Here is a 21,311-nt window from a genome sequence, read left to right as displayed (position 1 = left end):
GATGAGGTTGTGAATGTTCATAGACGGTTGAGCCACGTGTTCTTACGTATACCTGGACACCGATTACCATGAAGCGCAGTGCTGACTAGTGTTGGAGACGGTTGGAAGAAATTTAGGAGCGGCCAAACTAAAACGTGGCATCAATGCTTGAAGTTACTAACTTCTAGTCTCATTCATGTTGATAGATGCAGACCACTTGGTTGTGGTCCGTGTGACTATCATAACCAGTGGTTGCAAATTCTGTGTGACATGGCTCAGAATCGATCACAGTGGTGTAGGTTTATACGCTCTTTGTTTTCCCTTAAACTGTGAGATTAAAACTGCTTTATATCTTTCTTTCTACGAACTAATTCTTTCTTCCTGTATTATATCCATATACGCAATCCTTCTTTTGTATATTACCACCATTGAATTAACTACTTCTATGAATTTGGTGTCCGTCTTGTTGTGTTAATGAGGTATGGCAACTTGAACCGATGCATATATGTGCCTGGTCCTACGTTGTAGCTGGCTGACTAATATCACAATGAAATGTAAAACTGTAATTATCCATGTGAATTTCCAAACTTTATCACTAGCAAAGCACTGAATTGTAACTCATTTACCAAGTATTCGATTCTGCGCTATACTGTTTGTATCCGAGATAATGATATTTTTCGACTACAAAAACTGAAGAAGATGAAAAAAGGTTCGAAATTGAAATTATGTGATTAAAAGTTAAATGTATTTCAATCACTAATTCACCGATCTGCAATTGCTAAGATCAGTGGGCTTAACTTCCAGTTGTTAAGTTTAAGGTTTTGTAATATTTACATTATTAAGAGTGTTCATACGTATATACTTATATATACTGTACTTTGATATACTGTACCATTTATTTATTTTTATACTTTTAGTTGTAGGCAACCAATACCGTTGGATAAATTGATTCCATTCAAAACAAGTGTTATTATTGTATTTCATAATGAAGCTTGGTCAGCTTTATTGCGTACTGTTCATTCGGTTCTTGATCGTACACCAGTACAATTGCTTCATGAAATTATTCTTGTAGATGATGCTAGTACACAATGTAGGTATATTCCATTGTTGTATTGTAAACTAGACGAAATGCGAATTTCATAATTCATTCTTACAAGATCTTAAAAATATCCATAACATATTTTGTTATTCCTTAGTTTTTTTTTGAGTATATGTTCTTATTTATTTATTTATTTATTTGAATACATAAATACTGGTACAAGAGGGCACCAGTTACATATATACCACACAAATCTCATTTGGTATATGTGAGGGCTGTGATACTGCTCGGGTGCCCAAACCGAAACAGGTGGTTTTCTTAGGGGTTAAACCCGGAGCCTTCGACCTAAAAGTCTGATCCATAAGGCAGTGGAGCAATGTCAGAAGATGCAGTCCCATGGTAGCCGGTGACCAACAATTGATTCATACACTGTTTGTTTTCTCAGGGTCCTAGAGTCCATGTACACCGTTGGTTTGGGATCAGGGTTTTCCACCTCCCCTAGGTGGGTCCTCCATATCCACCGACCTGGTGAAAGCGCCATACATTCGCCTTTTGTCCTCTCAATTTCGTAAACAGCAGTAGTGTCACGAGAAGGCGATGAGTAGGACTTCCTTGGCAGAGGCTATATACGCGTGGCTGTGTGATAGCATTTCGAGAGGAAGAGTGGACTCTCCTTACTCTCGGCCGTACCAGGGCATTTCGGGGGCAGTATATGTTCTGGTTGTTATCCACTCGATAATAGCAATCACTGATGGATAGAGACGCTAAGTAAGATTGTTCGTAATCAGTCAAGATCGTACAGATTCTCGATGTTTAGTTTGTCCCATTAAAATTACAGCTACCACTGTTTTCACTTCTTCAGTATTTATATTATTCATCCCATCTCTTTGTGCTAAAATAATAAAGCGATTTGCGATAATATACATTTATGTTGATTAAGATTGAGGGACTTAATATGAATACATATCTACAAAAAATGAAAGACATTAGGTGAGTTTTTCATATCATTCTCAATGTACTTGTCTAATCATAATAGATGACTAAATTTGACATATTTGCCACTAATTTTCAAATTATTATCTTGCTTAATCATCGACCACCTCTCCCTTTCAAAATTGAGCCATATCATATTTGTGGTTTAATCATAATGGTGGTAGTCATATAAGTCATATCTAAAATAGATCATTACAAGATTCTATGTTGGTAATTCAAGTGTGTTTTTGCACATATCTCTTCTTCATTAAATCGATAAACTTAGAAACCTTTTCTTTTTAATTAAGAAGTACACTAATAAGTTTAATATAGACAGTACTTTTAATATGAATTTTAGTGCAAACTTAATAGTCACTGAAGCTCTATATTATCAAACCTTTAAAAATTGATTAGTAATTTCAGTAGTTGAAATCATGAGTCAGTTAAAGCTAGACCACCATGGAAAACTTGGAAGCACTGAACGGCCGTTTCGTCCTAGGTTGGGACTCCTCAGCAGTGCGTACTCACGATCCCGCCATTCGCGGGGTTCGAACCCAGGACCTATCAGTCTCACGCGCAAGCGCTCAACCATTAGACCACTGAGCTGGCATCCAACGATGTTAATGTCTAACTTCAACTAATCCAGGAAATTGCGCCACCGTCACCATCGTCTCCAGTGATCTCATATCTCACAACAGACTTGGTTGAACTTTACTGGTCACGGCTTCTCACTAGAACTCCAGGAGTGTCTCTTGAGGTCAGTCACTAGTGAGCATATGATTATTATCAGAAATGGTGAATATGCATTGCTGAGGAGTCCCATACTAGGAAGAAACGGCAGTCCAGTGCTTCCAGGTTTTCCATGGTGGTCTAGCTTCAATTGACTCATGATTTCAATTATTGAAATTACTAAAATCTCCACAAAACCCTTTCTGATATCAAGGATTAGCCTTGTTATCACTAGCTACTCCTTTCAATGTATTCTTAATAGTTCTAATCACTGGCGTAGTTGATCAGCCAACTCACTATTACGTAACTTGATTCAATTGAGAGCTATCCAATATAAACACAGTTTAGCTTCACAAACAAGTCAGAATTTCAAAAACAAAAATATGTCACATTATGAATAAGTTTTGGTGGGTAATTTCAGACGTATTCGATTTTGTTCTTCTTCGCCACATCATTTATAGTATACCTTTGTCCATCAATTAATTCGAGTTTAGAAAAGTTAAACTTTGGATCAAATGAAGTAGTTATGTTTTTGATGTGCAAAATTGCTACCTGCCTCGACTTTTTTCTCATCTTAATATGAAGCTTGTTTAAGTAGATTTATAATAAACAAAACATCTAGTCAATAGTATTAGAACAGTATTGGAAAATTTTGATAGATTTTTCTTCTCTGAGCTGTATGGTTTGGTCGTGGAATTTTCATCGTTCTTCTGAACGACATCATCAGCTCACAGGACAAAACTCCATCAAAATCATACACCTGAGCTACAAATCTTTTCAACCATATCAACCATATCTGTATATATATATATATATATATATATATATATATATATATATATATATATATATATATATATATCGTTTCGTCTTGTGTAGTTCTGCACTATCCCAGTTTGTTCATATGTATCTATGATAATTTTCATTGTATCCAGCCCATTTAGGTGATCAATTGAAAACTTATGTAAATTCACTAAATAAGCCTGTACGAATTGAACGTATGTCAAATCGAAGTGGTTTAATACGTGCTCGATTACATGGAGCGAAAATTTCCACTGGTAAAACGCTTACATTCTTAGATGCACATTGTGAAGTGACTATTGGTTGGCTAGAAACTCTACTTAGACATATTTCAGAAAATCAAGAACGTATAGTTTGCCCGATCATTGATGTTATTAGTCATGATACGTTTGAATATCTTCTTGGTAAGTTTTCTTTTTTTTCCGATCTATTTTTCTCTCAATTTACACTTTGTCTTTTACTATTCATAAAATTTTGTATTTTTATCGTTGTTGATATTTAAGGTTGGATTTGATCAATCTCTGCTGGTAAAGGAGCTGGTTAGACGGGTGTTAAGATATTTCCTTTGGTGACAAAGCTTTAGTATATTTTGAATGGTGACTAGCAGTGAAATACAAAGGACGTGTTTCGTAGTATTCAGGACTCATCAGTTAGTGAATGTATCTTCATACCAGTGTGTGAGCACTAACACTGTTTGGATGTGCATAAATATTTAATAAATAGATAAAAACCTAAATCTTGGATTTTACTACTAGTGAGTATTGCACTGATGACATTAGAATGAGAATCATTCAATTCTCTAACCAACTGTAGCTGAAAATGTCAACAAAACCCGACTTAGTACATTGATGGTTGTAAAGAGACTGTAAGGTCCTAGGTTCGGTCCTTGTATGCTATTATAAGTGTCCGCCACTGTATAGTCTCATAATCAGATAAAATTACTGTTTACTTTTCAATGAGTTTAGCTGGTCCCTTGGTGTTGTGTTCTCAAAACTATAGTGTATACGAAACGCTTATTTTCGTTCTGGAAAATAACATTAGCCCGTGCTTCTTGTAAAATCGAGCTTTCTAGTTATTCCACAACTGTTAAATCAGTTCATTCTTATGGCATTATTTGTGATTGATTGTCTTTGTGTGTTTCGTTGTCTTCGTTTTTGCTTTCATTCTTGTTGATTGTCTTTTGCTTTTTACCTTTGATCATATAATTGACTAATGCTTTTCGTACCAATTATTATATTCGACCTGTGTTAATGTTTTTTTATTGTTACTAATCGATCTAAACTTCATACTATCAGAAATTTGGTGAAATTCTTAAAATTTTAACACTTACAGTCGTAGTTGTCTGCATATATAGATATGAACGATAACAAATCATTTTACATTGCCATTAATCTTTGTTCATGTATGGCTTGATGTAACCTTGCAGCGATTTATTTTGAGGACAATGTTGCATCTATTTTCATTTGCTGTTGAGTCTTTCGATTTTTATAAATTAGAATAAAGTGATCGCGTTTGTTTACCAGCAACATCGATTCCAAACGGTTTCAGAATTCTCGATAAGACGCATCCATGATCTGTATGTGTAAAGGTTGTAGATGATTTCAAATAATGTGGTAAAGCTGATCGTGTTTTATGTTAAGCAACTTGATAATTTGTAAGTCATTTGTAAATTTACTGACTCATTTACTTGACCCTGAGCAAAACATTTTGTGTAAAGCCTATATATGAATATCAAAGCAGGTGATGGGGTTTGAAACTGAGACTAAGCGGCCCCCAAATGCCATGGTGCGGCCGAGAGTAGGAAAAGTCAGATCTCCCCCCCCAAATACTCTCACATGGCCACACGCACAGAACCACTGTCAGGGAAGTCCTGCTCACTACCTTATCACGGCACTACTGTTGTTTACGAAATTGAGAGGATGAAAAGCAAATGTCCGGCGCTTTCACCAAGTCAGTGGATATGGAGGATTCACCTAGGGGAGGTGGAAAACCCTCATTCCAAACCAACAGTGTACATGAACTCTAGGACCTTGAGGAAACAAATAGCGTATGAACCAATTGTTGGTCACCGGTTACCATGGGACTGCATCTTCTGACATTGCTCTACTGCCTTGTGAATTAGACCTTTAGGTCGACGGCTCTGGGTGTGGCCTCCTAAGGAAACCACCTGTTTCGGTTTGGGTACCCGGGCAGTATCACATCCCACATACAAATCGATAATAACTACTGGAAAAAGTAATCATGTTTTGTTTTTCATTCAGACAAACATAAGATAACATTTGGTTTTTTTTTCTTTTATACCACGTCACTCATATACTTCCCTTTATTCTCTTTTTGCGTATTTTATTTTTCAACTTATACAGCAGCTCGCCTTTGATGTAAACCCTGTCCTATCTAAACGATCTCAAGTCACTGACTGATCGAAGGTTGAATGCTACCACCGACTACGAGTACTGAACCAGTCTTCCTGAAACCACGTATATCATTCAAACTGGCCTCGTTCAACGTTCACATGCGAATGCAACAACAGATAGGGTTGATTGTCTTTAGAAAGTTTTAATATCAGTGCCTGTTGTCTGTCCGAGACTTACATTCAAGAATCTAGTGAAGTATTTCAAATTCGCTGTCTATCTGTCCCGTCGAGAAGTTTGTTTCACGTGCATTTATCCAGGGACTCTTTGGCATCTTCGTCTGGTTTTGCTGGCGTTGGTGTTGAACTAAGCTCTAGAGCTGAGGCAGCACTGATCGATTGGTTCCCCATTAACAGTTGGCTATATGCTTTTAGATTAGAAATTTCCATCAAAGTGCGAAGAAATTGGTGTGAGAAACGATACGTTTTCGTTATCTCCGCCTACACCAGTTAACTCTTCCACAGAAAGTGCATTCAACAGATATTGTATTACTAACCGGAGACTTGAATGCTTAGGTCGGGCGTCTAGGCACAGAAGAGAGTGACTCAGGTGGTCTATGGGGACTTATTGGTCGCAGGTCAAATAACGGTGACTGTCTACAACTCATTTCTAGCTAGCACTAACTATCGATACAGTCATTTCCGGTATGCTACCTGGTATGATCCATCTGCATCTCAAACCTGTATTCAGGTTAATCACATGGCAATCAGCGACCGTTGTTGTGATCGCGAACTAGATTGGCACTAACTTTTGGAGTACCTATCTGGACTCTGATCATGCCCTTGTTTGCGTTAATCTCACCTTACTTTCCAGTAGCCAAATAATTCTTCGTCCTAAAAAGATCGATGTCAGCAAATTGGTTGTAGCTTCTGTTGCAACTAAACATCAAACCGATCTAGGTTCAAGGCTAGCTACCACCCCACCGAGAAATATAGATGAGCATTGGCTGAAGTTGTTTAACACTATGAAAATGGCAAGTCGCTTGCAGCTTCGCGAAACGTCCCGCATATAAATGGTCAGTGTGTGACATGGCGTCGCAGTGTAAAAGAGAGCTATACAATTCTGGTTTCTGCTAGTCGTTCACGACTCCCTGGTTGGGGTCGTAGAGATGGCACAACACAGTGTCTTGAGACGTCATCAGAATTGGCTCAGAATAGAAGCCAGTGGCGATCCTGCTGTAACTTTCTCCATAAAAGTAGACGTAACGTATTTAACTGAAAGAATTCTTTCTGGTTGTGTTTTTACAAACTGAGCTACTTCTCCCATTATTATTATTATTATTATTATTATTATTATTATTTTTTACTCTCATACGCTAATTTCTGTTCGTTGTCGTCTTGTTTTTTTCTTATACACACTTTACATTCTCTATGTCTTCATATCCTGATTGTTATTGTGTGGCGCATAAGTATTTGGTGCCCTTATGTACTAGTATTCATATGTTCCAATAATAATAATAAGTGGTTAAAATTTAAATGCTTATTATGATTATAATGGTTAATTATCGGAAAAGTCTCGGGAACACTGTGATAATGATGTAATGTTCAGCATTCAACAGGTTTACATCTAACCTGAAGGTACGTTTTGTGCTGAGTAAGAGTAAATTTTAAAAACAGTCTGTGCAAGTGAATCTAAAAGAAAGGAGAAATAATGAACCGGTAACTTACTAACCACATACGATTCATTGTTGATAGTGGAAACAATTGATAACAATCATTAATAACAGGTATGAGGTCAAGAAAATCTGGTAATCGAAACTAGAAATTGATAGAGTAACATTTCGAACGTGTTATGATGTAAACATGGAATTGTAGTAACCATACACACATTAATGAGTGATCATCATAATTATATTGTTTGTCACATAAAGTAAACTTAAAAAAGACCCGACTTGAAATAAGATGTATGTTATGGGATTTTATTTAAATAACATAAGTTACAAACTAATAAACACTTGTAGTGTCGGCTACTATGTCAAGCCCATATAGTTTATTCTAGCTTCTGACCAGGCCAGTTTATTCATTCTTTTTGAGTCATGCTTTGACCTTGTTAACTATTCTCTTATCAACCCTGACTGTTTTCATATGTGTGTTTACATCTTATCCTACTCATCACATGTCGTTAGTTTATTTTTGTGTGACTGTAAATATCAATTAGTGCTTAATTAAATCGAGTTGATTCACATGCCTTCACCACCGCACATCATTTCGTTTCTCTTCGTTCCTTTGATCGTCTGCATAGATTAATGATTGTACAAAATACATGTACTCGATGAAACATTTGTCTAATGTATCCTAGTTTTTCTATGGTTATTTAAGATCAGTTCATGTTATAAACGATCAAACTAGGTATGAGTTTAGAGATCATATTATTTCGACTAAATAGCATCTCGTTGTTTCTGAATTTTCTTTTGTATGAAACTATATACACTATACTTATGATAAATAAACATTGTTTTTATTGATGATGTGATTGTCAATTAAGGTTCTGATCGTACATGGGGTACATTCGATTGGCAATTTAATTTCCATTGGGAAAATGTTGTAGATAGAGAAATAGAGCGTATTAATGATGAGCATAATGTCCCGTTACGAACACCTACTATGGCTGGTGGTTTATTCACCATTACTCGTGAATACTTTTATAAGGTAATAGAGTATTTTATGTATGTTCTTCTTTGATTTGTTTTTGAAATTTCGTTTAGAAAGTTGATCACGATCAGTTTGACATTTTCGCAGACAAAATGGTCCATGATTCATATCATTGGTTCCCTTCAAAAATTTCAACAAACCATGAATGATCATAATTGTATTTGTATGTCGTTGCTTTCTCTTCAGGTTCTTTGAAGTTAATTATTCTAAATTGATAACATTGTGAAAATTCCCATTTTGCCATTTGGTAAATAAAGAAGGAACGAATTGAGCGAAGAAATTTCTTTTCAATTAGTTTTTCATCATGGCTCTACACTAATATATATATATATGTTTTACAATAATCATATAATACTCATCGAGTGGATACGTTACGTAATAATTACATAATGACCTTTAAATTAACATTGAGTAATTGGAAGAAAGAGGATTATTAATATTCAAAGTAATCAAGAAGTTGCTATGTTGCGTAATATAAGAAACAAAGAAGGAATAGAATTTTACCGGATGGTCAATAGGATAGTAGTTACGTAAGAATCAAGAGATGAATGTTGAGAAGTTATAAGGCTCAAAAGCGATAGAAACAAAATTACAAAAATTTAAAATTAAAATAAAAAATGGAAGAAGCATGAAAATAGTTCTTCTGACGGAAATTTTATACATTGTGTTAATCTCTCTCTCTGAAGACAAAGATCAGGCTGAAGCTTTCGGTTTGTTATAACTTCTGCGAGTTTCAATAGTGTAGAATAAAACTGTTCATTGATAATGTTGAATGATTTCATTGGATCCACATTATGTTCCATGTTTAGAAGGTGAAATCAACAAAGTACAGTGAATTCATTGTATTATACAAATGTGATCGTTCTTATTCTGTCCATGATTGCCGGAGTTTCAATCTTATGCATGAAATTGCTAATGAAACGACATATTTCTCATGGATCTTAAATTAATGGAGCTCCAGAATATAGTATATTCTTAGAGAATACTTTTTGATGATATTATCGTTCTGACTATTAAACTAACTAGCATATAGCACAGAACCACTAAAATTCGTCTGAGTTGCATATTTATTCTCTAACTGTTGTTTCAATCCATAACTTTTACTACAATTGTGTTTTCCATCCGGGATGCCATACCATACTGTATATTGAACAAAGAGTAGACTGTTGTAGCTTACTCCAGCCTCTTGAAATGAAGTATTCAATAAAACGTACATCATATTGTACATAATTTACCTATTATATAATCGGATGTCTTTGGTACCACCCCATTAATAAACAAGGAAAACATTGCGGACAAATTCAGTCGGTATTTTGGTATTGTAGCTCAAATGACCTCTCTTTCCTAGGATAATTCCTTCTCGCTTCATTCATCTCTCATGCTGTACTGATGTTAGGTATAACAAATTATACCGATGCAAACATTCTTAGTTTTAATTTAATTCAATGATTAAGCAAGGAAGTCACATTATACACTAGGATGAGCTCTAGTTTTACTTGAGTTTGTTTAGAAGTAGAATGTGAAACTACATTTCAGGTCATCAAAACCCCGAGTACTTTATTTAATGAACCATCTAACATGTCCTTGCATAGTATTCTAGGAAAGTGTCATCTACTTCTTACTCTTCATTTCTAGATTGGTGCTTATGACGAAGATATGGAAATATGGGGTGGTGAAAATATTGAATTATCATTTCGTGTTTGGCAATGTGGCGGTGAATTACTAATCGATCCTTGTAGTCGTGTTGGACATGTATTTCGTAAATCTTCACCATATACATGGCCCGGTGGTGTTAGTCATATATTACATAAGAATTTTGTACGTACTGCACTAGTTTGGTTAGATCAGTATAGTCGATTTTATTTTATGCTGAATCCATGTAAGTAATTGGTAAACCATATCATCATCATTATGACTTCAATTACACTTATTTGCTTTTTGTTTCTCAATAAAAATGACACGTCAATCTGTCATATTTCGTCGATTATAACTCAATCCTAACTTGGCTTTTCTTCTCAAAGGATGCTTAAATTACTTATTGTTATGACATCTTATCATGTGTACCTAACCACCGCCTGCCCTAACGCTCGATGTTTGTTGGCGTCGGAATAGGTTTTTTTTTTAAAAAAAAAAAAGATAGGAGACGGCCAAATAACTTGTAACGTGTGATGATAGCTTAAGAAAAAGTGATTATATAACTTAGTCTGTTGCTTATAAGTTCATTATTGTATGATATTACAAATAAGTAAGTTATCGACTAGTCAATACTAAATGCTGCCGCTTTTCAGTGTATACAAATTTGACTATTAATCTGACTGAATAAATTTATTGACCATTTTGATGTACTTTAGGGGTCAAATAATTTCTTGTCTATATTTTTGTGTTCTTACCTGCGTCGTTTGATTCTCAGTCTTCCAGTACCAAGTCTGCTAACCACCCCACAAATGTAACACTTCATATATCTCTTTCCATTCTGTATTCTCGAACCATATTTTCAGTGTTCATTTTTTGTCATTGTTATCGTTAGTACATTACTTTAATTCATTTCCTGTTCATTCTTTTCAAGTTATCTCGATATGTTAATATGGTATGTCGACATATGTCAATACATATATGCCAGACTATACGCTTATTATGGTTGGCTCGCTCTGAATATTGTTAAGACATTAGGAGTCTAACACTATCAAGGATCGTGTTGTAAGGTATCTTCAGAACGGAACAATTCATATTCATGCTCTTAAACTTGTAAATTTGCAATTTTTAACAAGGCTCACAAGTCACACTATTGTTATTGTTGGCTATTTAAACACATAAACATTAGTACAAGGAGGAGCCAAATAGACATGCGTCACATGAATCATTGTACATGTGTGAGGGCTGGGATACTTTCTGGATGCCCGAACCGAAGCAGGTGGTTTCCTTAGGAGGCCACACCCAGAGCCTTCGACCTAAAGTTCTAATCCACATGGCAGTGAAGCAATGTCAGAAGATCCAGTCCCATGGTGACCGGTGACCAACAATTGGTTCATACGCTATTTGTTTTCTCAGGGTCCTTGAGTCCATATACACCGTTGGTTTGGAATGAGGGTTTTCCACCTCGCCTAGGTGGATCCTCCATATCCACCGACCTAGTGAAAGCGCCGGACATTTGCTTTTCGTCCTCTCAATTTCGTAAACAACAGTAGTGCCGCGATAAGGTAGTGAGCAAGAGTTCCCTGACAGTGGTTCTGTACGTGTGGCCATGTGAAAGTATCTGGGGAGATCTGACTCTCCCTACTCTTGGCCGCACCAGGGCATTCGGGGGCCATAAATCACACTTATTGTTTCTTTTTCGAAACACAAGCAGTAGATCCCCGTAGAATTTGATAAAGAGTTGTGATATCGTGTGGAATACGAAGTCTATGAATGTTATCTAGTTGAAAGCGTGTAACTAGGTTTCCTACTGGTTAACACATATCACCAAATAGCAACTTCAACCTTAAGAAATTTCATACTTCCTGTGTGTTCTGGAGTGTATCAATCGGCTTCACAGTCTGAGACGTTAGCACCCAGCCATTCGGGCTGCCATTGATTTTTTAAAACTCAACATCTCAACACAGTGCGCACTATTTCGGATCACTTAGAATAGTATCTTCATTACAACACGATAGAAAGAGTTCAATCAGCACTAAAGGATTAGACAACCATAACACTACTCATTAATCAATCAATTGTAGAAAACTGTAGATACTGAATTTATTATTGTGAGGGATAGTGAGTTTAAACAAGTTAGTATTTCTGAAATAGTATTAGATTGTAATTCTTTATTTTCTGGTTTTCAATTTTTCTTTGGTGAATTTCAGTTCGTGATAAAAATTTCTCTTCAAAGCATTAAAAATCTCCACGAATACACTTTAGTAGACATATATATGTGTTTTGTAGTCCAGACAACTATTGAAAGCCTGAAGGAACTGAATAGCTGTTTTGTCCTAATACCAGAACTCAGCAGTGCAAATCTACTACCCTACCGAGGATCGGACCTCAATTTTTTGGGCATTGGAATGATCACTTAACCCTTAGTAAACGTCCGATGATTTACATTTCCTGTTTTAGTCATCGCATGATACCATACAACCATCTAATGACATTGATAAGCAAATACCTCATATCAGACAATCAAATTCAATTGTCTCCACAACCCCGTTACACTGAACTATATTTACTCTTGGAACATTATTATGATTATATATTTTCGTTAGTAGCTAACCAGTGTATAATCGATGTTTCATGAATCTTTCTTAACTAATCAAGTATATAATTAATTTTTTAAATTATTCTATCGAGGAATTATTACATGCCAACGAACTACCTACCGAAAAATACCGACATTTATAAGTTGGTTCTTTTTTTTTTCTCAGCGATGGGTTAAATTAATTACATCTTTCTAGGGAAAGGGTGGTAGAAGAATAAGCCCACACAAGTACTTTAATTTCATGTTCGTCGAAACTATTTGAACAAGTTGTTTCCAATCGGATAAAATGTCATTTGAATGTTTGTATATATACAAGTATGGGAACATTTAAAATAGTTAAATAGGGTATATAAAAAGATTAAAAAATAATTGATGAAACAACTGTAATTTATTCATAGTTTAATCGTTTACATACTGGAGTGTACTTGAGTTGAAACTGTGGGTTATGGAAACTAGATTGAAGTAGAAAGTGTGCTACATCAATCAATCATAAAAAAATAGACCTGCGCGAAATGTACATCAAATAAAGTTGCAACACATTATCAGAGAAGCACTACTCCCTTGTAGCCCCTTTAGGATTATTGCCAGTCCGAGGTCGGAAAAAGGAGGAGGTTCAGGCGAAAGGTTAACAATACCATCTTATAGCAAAGAACCATGCTAAGGAAAATGCAAACTATGGAAACTGATTTAAACGCTGCGTTAGGAGTTGATGGTTATCCATAAAGAAGAATTATGACGCCTCATGATGAAGTGAAAACCAAAATTCTTTGGAGCTCACGAGGTCGATATCACTTCTAACAAACAGAGCAACGATAAATATGGATACATGGGATGTTCGCACAATGTGGGAGACTGAGAGGACTAGTAAAATATCGATGAAAATGAGAACATATAACCTGGTGATGCTCAGAAGAAGTGGAACTCATTGGACGCAAGCTGAATAGAAAGGATAAGATTCGAGAGAGAAGCTGTTGCACACTAGTCATGAAGAAGATAAACCTTCCCATACACAAGGAGTTGTGGTCATGCTGTTCAAAGAAGTACTAAAAATACATATGGGATGGGAATCTCATGAATCCAGGATCATCAAAGGATCCTTCAATACAACAAAGAAGGAGAGAATCACAATGAATTTTGTCCAGTGAAATGCATTCACCAGCGATTTCAACAAACACAACAAATATGAGTTTCATGAGAAGCTGCAGTCAATCGCACAGACGTGGTCAGGAAACAACCTAATAATCCTGATGGGAAAACTAAACACCAAGGTTGGAATGGACAACACCTGGTATGGAGATAACATGGGCTGACGAAAATGGTGAGAGATTTGCAAATTTGTGTGCCTTCAGCAAAATGGTTATAGATGCGACTATTCTCCCCCTACACACGCATACATAGATCTACATGGGTTTCACTTGACCACACTACACAGAACCAGATTGGTTACATTTGCGTCAATAAGAAATTAAGTAGGTCCATGGAAGACGTGGGCAAAATGATTAAAACTTACATAGCTTCAGATCACCATCTACCTGGTGGTTGCTAGGATGAAACTGAAGCTAAAGAAGGTTCAATGTAGCCTTCCTTCGGGGTCTCAACATATTCAGAGGAAAAGAAAGATGCCAAAATACAACACAGTGAGCATTAATATAATCACCCTTGATGAAGAAGTTATAGAAGCAGACGAAACTTTCACGTACCTGATCAGCATAATCGATAAACATGGAGAATCTGATGCAGATGTGGAGACAAATATTGACAGAGAAAGGGATATACATCTACAATTGTAGAGCACGTGGAAATCGAAACACCTGTCCACCAACATCATAGTCAAAATTTTCAATGCGAAAGCCAAAACATTTCGATTGTACGGAGCTAAAACGCGGACAGCAACTACAGTCATTATCGAAAATGTACAGGTATTTATTAACAGTTGCCTAATGTCATAAGCGACAACCTACTGTGACAGAAAATATATCAGCTTGTAGTTGGAGATGAAAATAGGAAAAGAACCTGGAGGCGGATAGACTATACATTGTGGAAATCATCAGACTGCATTACGAAGAAATCCCTAACTTGGAATCCTGAATGTCAAACCAAGGAACACATTGCACCGGAAATCAGAATTTAGGAACCCATATTATCTATATTCGATAACGAGCTACATTCCCATTGTGTGTGTAGAAGTACATGCTCTTCCTGGTATAAATTTGTTTGTTCAGTAGTTACAAATCCTAAATAATATGATTTCCCAATATTTACACTTCATACTTCAATGTATTATTTCTAGTCTAGTTATGTAATACCAAATTTAATGTATATGAATTTCTATGCAATGATAATGATCAACATAGACAGAAGACCACTGAGTCGGCATCTAACGGTGTTAATGTTTAACTTCAACCATTACAGTGGAGTTCAACCAGGTCTGTTTCGAGATATCAGCTCACTGAAGACAATGGTGACGGTGGCGCAATTTCGTGGATTGGTTGGAGTTAGACATGAACACCGTTGGGTGCTAACTCAATGGTTTAATAGTTAAGCGCTCGCACGCGTGACTGATAGGTCGAAGGTTCGAATCTCGCGGGGGGCGGGATCGTGGATGCGCACTGCTAAAGAGTCCCGTACTAGGACGAAACGGCCGTCCACTGCTTTCACGTTTTCCATGGTGGTCTAGCTTCAAGTGTCTCATGATTTCAACTATTGAACTTACTAAAATCTCCACAAAACCCCTTCTGATAATAGACAGAAGAGTTAAACGACAGACATTCTTTAATAAAAAAAACCCTCCAGCTTCTGATAAGTAGACTGACATTATCTTTTCTTTTTTCCTTGAACTATTGACCTAATTCCTTATCAAATCTCAATCTGATCTTTTCCAATAATGCTTGTTATGCAACCGGTTGCTTTCGTACAAGTCAAACTGAATTCAATAAGTTTAATTGAAATGTTCATGATCTAACAATTGTATAAATACTATTAAACCAGATAAAAATAGGCATCAATCTAAATTCATTACCAAGACAAGATAAAATATACGTGTATAACATGAAGAAAGAAAAAATTAACTGATATGTTACTTAATCCGTTTTTTTTTTCGATTCAACAAGTTTTAACAACATTATTCTTAACCAGGTTGTAATTTTTCATTCATTCATGCTTAAACTTGAAGAGTACTATATCATATTCAATCACGAAATAAGTTTACTTCTATTTCTATTTCATTGACTTTCAATCGGTCGAACTTTTATTTATCCTATAATTGAATTCAAGACAATCGGAGACTATCTTCACTTCATACAGTAAGTCAGTCAGAAAACAACGTAGAACATCGTACATACATACATCAGTTCGACTTGCCATACCACATTAACACACAGAAACAAATGTCAATTCAAAACCCATAGTGGTAGAGGTAGTAAAAGTATAAGTAGTGATCGGAAAGATTAGGGCTTGAAGATGCTATTCAAGGAGTATAATACAGTGAAATAAATTTGGAAAGAGAAAAAGAAAAGGGATATGAATAATCCAGACGACTAGAATTTGTGAGAACACAAAGAGTGGATGCACCTGATCCATTGCAAACGATGTTTAGTTATGTCATTCAACGTCTCTAACCATCAGTTGCTATCATCTCGAAGATCCCAACCACCTAGTCTACAATTACCAACATGGCTCACTCAGTCCACTTATCAGTGACTTCATGGATTTGTGCCATGTTTTGGTCTAGCCGCCTATAGATTACTTCAAACCTAATCCTACACCATGAAACATCGCACGTCGGGGCAGTCGAGGGTTGGTCATACGTAACACATGTCCCAGCCATCTTAACTGATGAAGTTCCATTACTTCATCAATTGATTTGTCATCCTTATCTAATACCCGTTTCCTAACAAGTGGATTACTTACTCGGTGGTGGTAGGATGATATATGAGTAATACTTCGAAGACATCTATGATCAAATACTAGTAAACTACGATTATCCTCTACTCTTTCTGGATATTCGTACTTTACTAGTATTCGATACAATAAGTATAGCTCAAAGGTTAAATATTCTTTATTTGTTTTTTTCTTGAAGTGAATTCTATTCAAATTATTCTGTTCACCAACGTTGAATTAGTTCCATTAGTTTGATCACATTGTTATATGAATGTAAATTCTAATAATACAAGAATAAATATATTTCCTTGAAAAAACTTGAACCAAGTTGCCCGGTGAAACGTTGAATTTACTTTGAATCCTTTCGCTGAGATTTTACAAATACCATATTCTTCCTCTTTAAGAGTAAATATTGTTTAAGAATTTAAGTCTATATCTATACATGTACACTCATTTTTACTATTAATATAATTGAAATGAACATTTCTTTCTTTCAATTTCATCATTTGAATATCTACTTATGTTTACTTGGTAACATAATATAATGTGGTTTATTGATGTTACTATAGATATTTATACATAAACATCTCAAAGTGCTTTATTTGTTTTCTGTATTTCCTGAAACACTTGTCTTATATATCTGTTTGCTGATTGTTACACACACACACACATTATTTATTTATTTTAACACATACGTATTGGTACAAGGAGGCACCAAATACATATGCGCTACACAAACCTCGTTTGATTTGTGTGTGGACTGTGATACTACCTGGGTGCCCAAACCGGAACAGGTGGTTTTCTTAGGAGGCCACACCCGGAGCCTTCAACCTGAAGGTCTGATCCATAAGTCAGTGGAGCAATGTAAGGAGATGCAGTCCCATGGTAGCCGGTGACTAACGATTGGTCCATACGCCATTTGTTCCTTCAGGATACTGGATCCCATGTGGAGCATTGGTTTGGAATCAGGGTTTTCCAACTCCCCTAAGTGGACTTTCCATTTCCACCAACCTGGTTAAAGCGCCAGACATTCGATTTTCGTCCTCTCAATTTCGTAAACAACACCGTCGCCACGAGAAGACAATGAGTACCAAGATATTTGGGGGCGTTACACACACATATGTTTATTTAGTTTAGTTAGAAATCAAAGGTAGAAGAAAAATAAATAAAAGAAAAAAAAATGAAAACTAGTTCAGTCGTTGGTTATAAATTCTTTAACCAAGTAAAGGACATGTGTATTACAGGTTTTGTTAAACACAAAAGCTAAGATTTTTAACTCGAATTCTTTAATATGTGATGGATAAGATCAAACCCGATTGGAAATTATTAAAAGTACACAATCAATTGCTTTTGATTTTAAAAAAACTGACTACTATCGAATAAATCTGATTAATGATAGTCTTAAACGCTCTGTAATTAGTATATTTATTAGTTAGAATGCTTTATACACCTGATAATAAATGATAAACTAGTTGTTAAATGATTAGAATATCTATTTGTAGGTTGGTCTAAGCTATACTCCATCCACTTCGTTATGGATAGTAATAGTATATTGCAGAAGTATCCCTAGTCTTCATACATAATACTTACGCCTGTTACTTCCAATGGACCATAGGTCGCCGAATAGGGAGGTTGATTATGAATACAGTGATCTTGAGTGCTGTTAGAGGTATGAGGGTGGTTATCACTTTCCAGTTGCCCACACCGTGGGAGGGTTCTTCTGGATGTACCTGAGAAGGAAATCGGATTAGAGATGGTCTTAGTGACCTGGGACCGTGACCGCAGTGCCAAAGGGACAACTGCTTGAGGCCGATCACACACGGCCATTTTATGAGTAATTTGTGTTAGCTCCGTACTTGTTTAGACGTTACGCCGGAAGCGGATATCCGTGAGGTAAGGCGAGGTGTGCATTTTTAGGGTCGACCTTTTCTAACCCCACCCCTCCTTGTGGGAAGGTAGCATCGCTGTCATGCTGGCTGTGAAGGAAACACCTTACTGCTGTCGCACCTCTGTACAGTCAGCAGTACGACTTCGCCTTCGGACCTTGGGTTTATTGCTTTTAGTCTTACCGACCTGTCTGACATGGTAAGACCTTGAGGAACGGTTGTTCCAGCAGGTGTAGCTCGGTTGCTTCATCACGATAGGCAAGCCCGACCACCACGTCAAGATAGCAACAACGGTCGTGTAGGCCGCTGATCAGCATTAAATGAGTTATAATACATATTGTACACTATTGTTGTAATAATAATCATTATATCTGTTACATTATGCAATATTCTAATTTGTTTTTATAATTGTTATACATACATATATATATATATCTTTTCACTTACACTAATAAAGCTGCTTTATCAGTTGACTATGGAGATATTTCTAAACGTAAAAAACTTCGTCAACAATTAAATTGTAAAAGTTTTCGTTGGTATTTAGAGAAAATTTATCCTGAATCATCTATTCCAATTGATGTGATAAGATTAGGTGAAGTAAGTGTTTCGTTTTTACATAATGCATAATGATAATCTTGCTATTACATCATCATGTCGATTATGCGTTTTGTCAAATTATTTGCTTGTTTATCTAAAGGATAGATGTACATATATATACACCAATGAGTTGTGTACCCTTTCATTCGGTTTGTCAATTACAACTTCCTAGTCATTCTTAGTATTCTTATTGACGTATCAATTTAGGGTCACGTATGTATATATATCAATATCTAAATCAGTTGACAGGACAACGTAACAGTTCCCCTAAATAACAAATAGACTATCGACTCCAAATTCGATTTTCGCTCTCCAATTTCATTTCAACAACCAGTTATACTTATAACGACTTTGTTTTAATTCAAATTACGGGCTGAAACATCGAATAAATATTTACATTTATTTGTTCCGTCGAATATTCGAAGAAATATTCACTGTTTTTTTTCTCAAAGTATGTTTGGTACATTGTCAATTTCTTAGTGTTCTCAATCTGTTCCTCCTATCAATTTTTAACATATTTTCTTGCTTCAAATATAAGGACAATCATAGGTGTATGGTTTTTTTTATCAGATTTACATCTTAATCACTTAGTCAGTGAATTCATAAGTTTATCATTATGTATCCGTTTTCTAAAATGCTGGAATTCGACACAGAATCTGTTCAAATCCTTATGGTTGTGAATAAAGAAAAAGCAACAATGTGTGTCCCTATCCTTCCGAGTTCTTATGAAGCCGTTTCGCTGAACAGCACATAGACGACTGTTAACGGGGATCCATTCTAATAGTGCTTGTTCTACCTTCGTACTTAGTGCTATGCCTACACCCACCAGTTCACGGGAACTAGCCATCGGGTCGCCAGATACACGGATGGTTGTATGTCGTTGACTCTCCGTTTCGACGAATTGAGGTTAAGTGTGTGATAACCACACTAGGATCTTGTATACGTGTTTCAAAGTCACAGCATACATTAGTCGTACGAGATTCTAGGGTTTTAGCCAACGAGGTCTGCTGGCCGATTGGACACAGGGTGCGTATGTTGAAGACTCTAATAGGTCGTTTGAAGCGAGGTTTTTAGTAGACCTGGGACAATGTTTCGCACACTTGAGATTATGAATTTGTTTTTTGTTTTTTGTGTTATTCTGGTAATGACTTAGACTGAATACAAATATTATCTCTACTTATTAGCCTTATATATACAAATATCCATGTGAAGTAGTAGTGTTTCTTTTTATTGGGTTATTTTCATTTCTTTTTTTTATTGATCAATCCCCATATTTGGAAAAAGAAAAAGAAAACAACAACATTCATTGAAAGATCGAATTAGTAATTGAACATTAGTCACAATTTTATGTCTTTTTGTTTATTTTTATATCAAGTTTAATGGAAAATTGAAACATTCAAATTAATTGGCTACGCCTAGAATCCATGCTACTCTTATTCATAATCATAATCACAATAATTACTATTGCCTATTATTCTGTTGTCATCAGGGTTTTGCTTTTCTTCTTCTTCGTCTTCTTCTTCGTCAACTGATCAATCATTAAGACACAAACCTGTTCTGATGTTAAGAAAGAACATTGTTTTTGTTATTGTTTACCATTTCATAGTTTATGGAAATATGTCCTTTTCAATACTCGTTCAAATGTCATTTTGTTTATTTGCTAAACAGAATACACCTATTAAGACATTAAATAAAAAAAAGATTAATTCAGTTAAAGAGTTGTCCTTTCGATGAATTTCAACTCTTATCCTCATTCACATGAAATGAATCACTTTTCAGTAATATAGAAATATGTAGACAAAAGTCTTGGACATGAAAAGATTTCAAGTTTTAAGTGACTTAGATTTTGTTATGGTTAATGGATCAATGGTTTTGTTTGTCCTCCTCTCTGTCAATTTATGGCAGTGAAACATAGCCAATAAGAGTAGAGGATATTCGTACGTTACTAGTAATTCATCATAGATGTCTCCGAAGTATTACTCGTCTATCCTACCACCACCGAGTAAGTAATCCACTTGTTAGGAAACGGGTATTAGATAAGGATGACAAATCAATTGATGAAGTAATGGAACTTCATCAGTTAAGATGGCTTGGACATGTGTTACGTATGACCAACCACAGACTGCCCTGACGTGC

The 21,311-nt window shown here is 35.8% G+C and overlaps 1 protein-coding gene across 1 annotated transcript in view; it reads left to right on the top strand.

Moving 5' to 3' along the window:
* Positions 1–21,311, top strand: part of GALNT1 (Polypeptide N-acetylgalactosaminyltransferase 1) — a 53,161-nt gene that overhangs the window by 19,046 nt on the left and 12,804 nt on the right. Inside the window, exons 3-7 of the mRNA XM_035730302.2 lie at positions 897–1,069; positions 3,655–3,924; positions 8,416–8,579; positions 10,218–10,461; positions 19,036–19,175. Of these exons, the coding sequence (XP_035586230.2) occupies positions 897–1,069; positions 3,655–3,924; positions 8,416–8,579; positions 10,218–10,461; positions 19,036–19,175 (991 nt within the window). The remainder of the gene's footprint in view (positions 1–896; positions 1,070–3,654; positions 3,925–8,415; positions 8,580–10,217; positions 10,462–19,035; positions 19,176–21,311) is intronic.

This window comes from Schistosoma haematobium, chromosome 1 (assembly GCF_000699445.3).
Source record: "Schistosoma haematobium chromosome 1, whole genome shotgun sequence".
Taxonomy (NCBI): Eukaryota; Metazoa; Platyhelminthes; class Trematoda; order Strigeidida; family Schistosomatidae; genus Schistosoma; species Schistosoma haematobium.
Note: the sequence above shows the minus strand (reverse complement) of the source record. Positions and strands in the feature narration are given on the sequence as shown.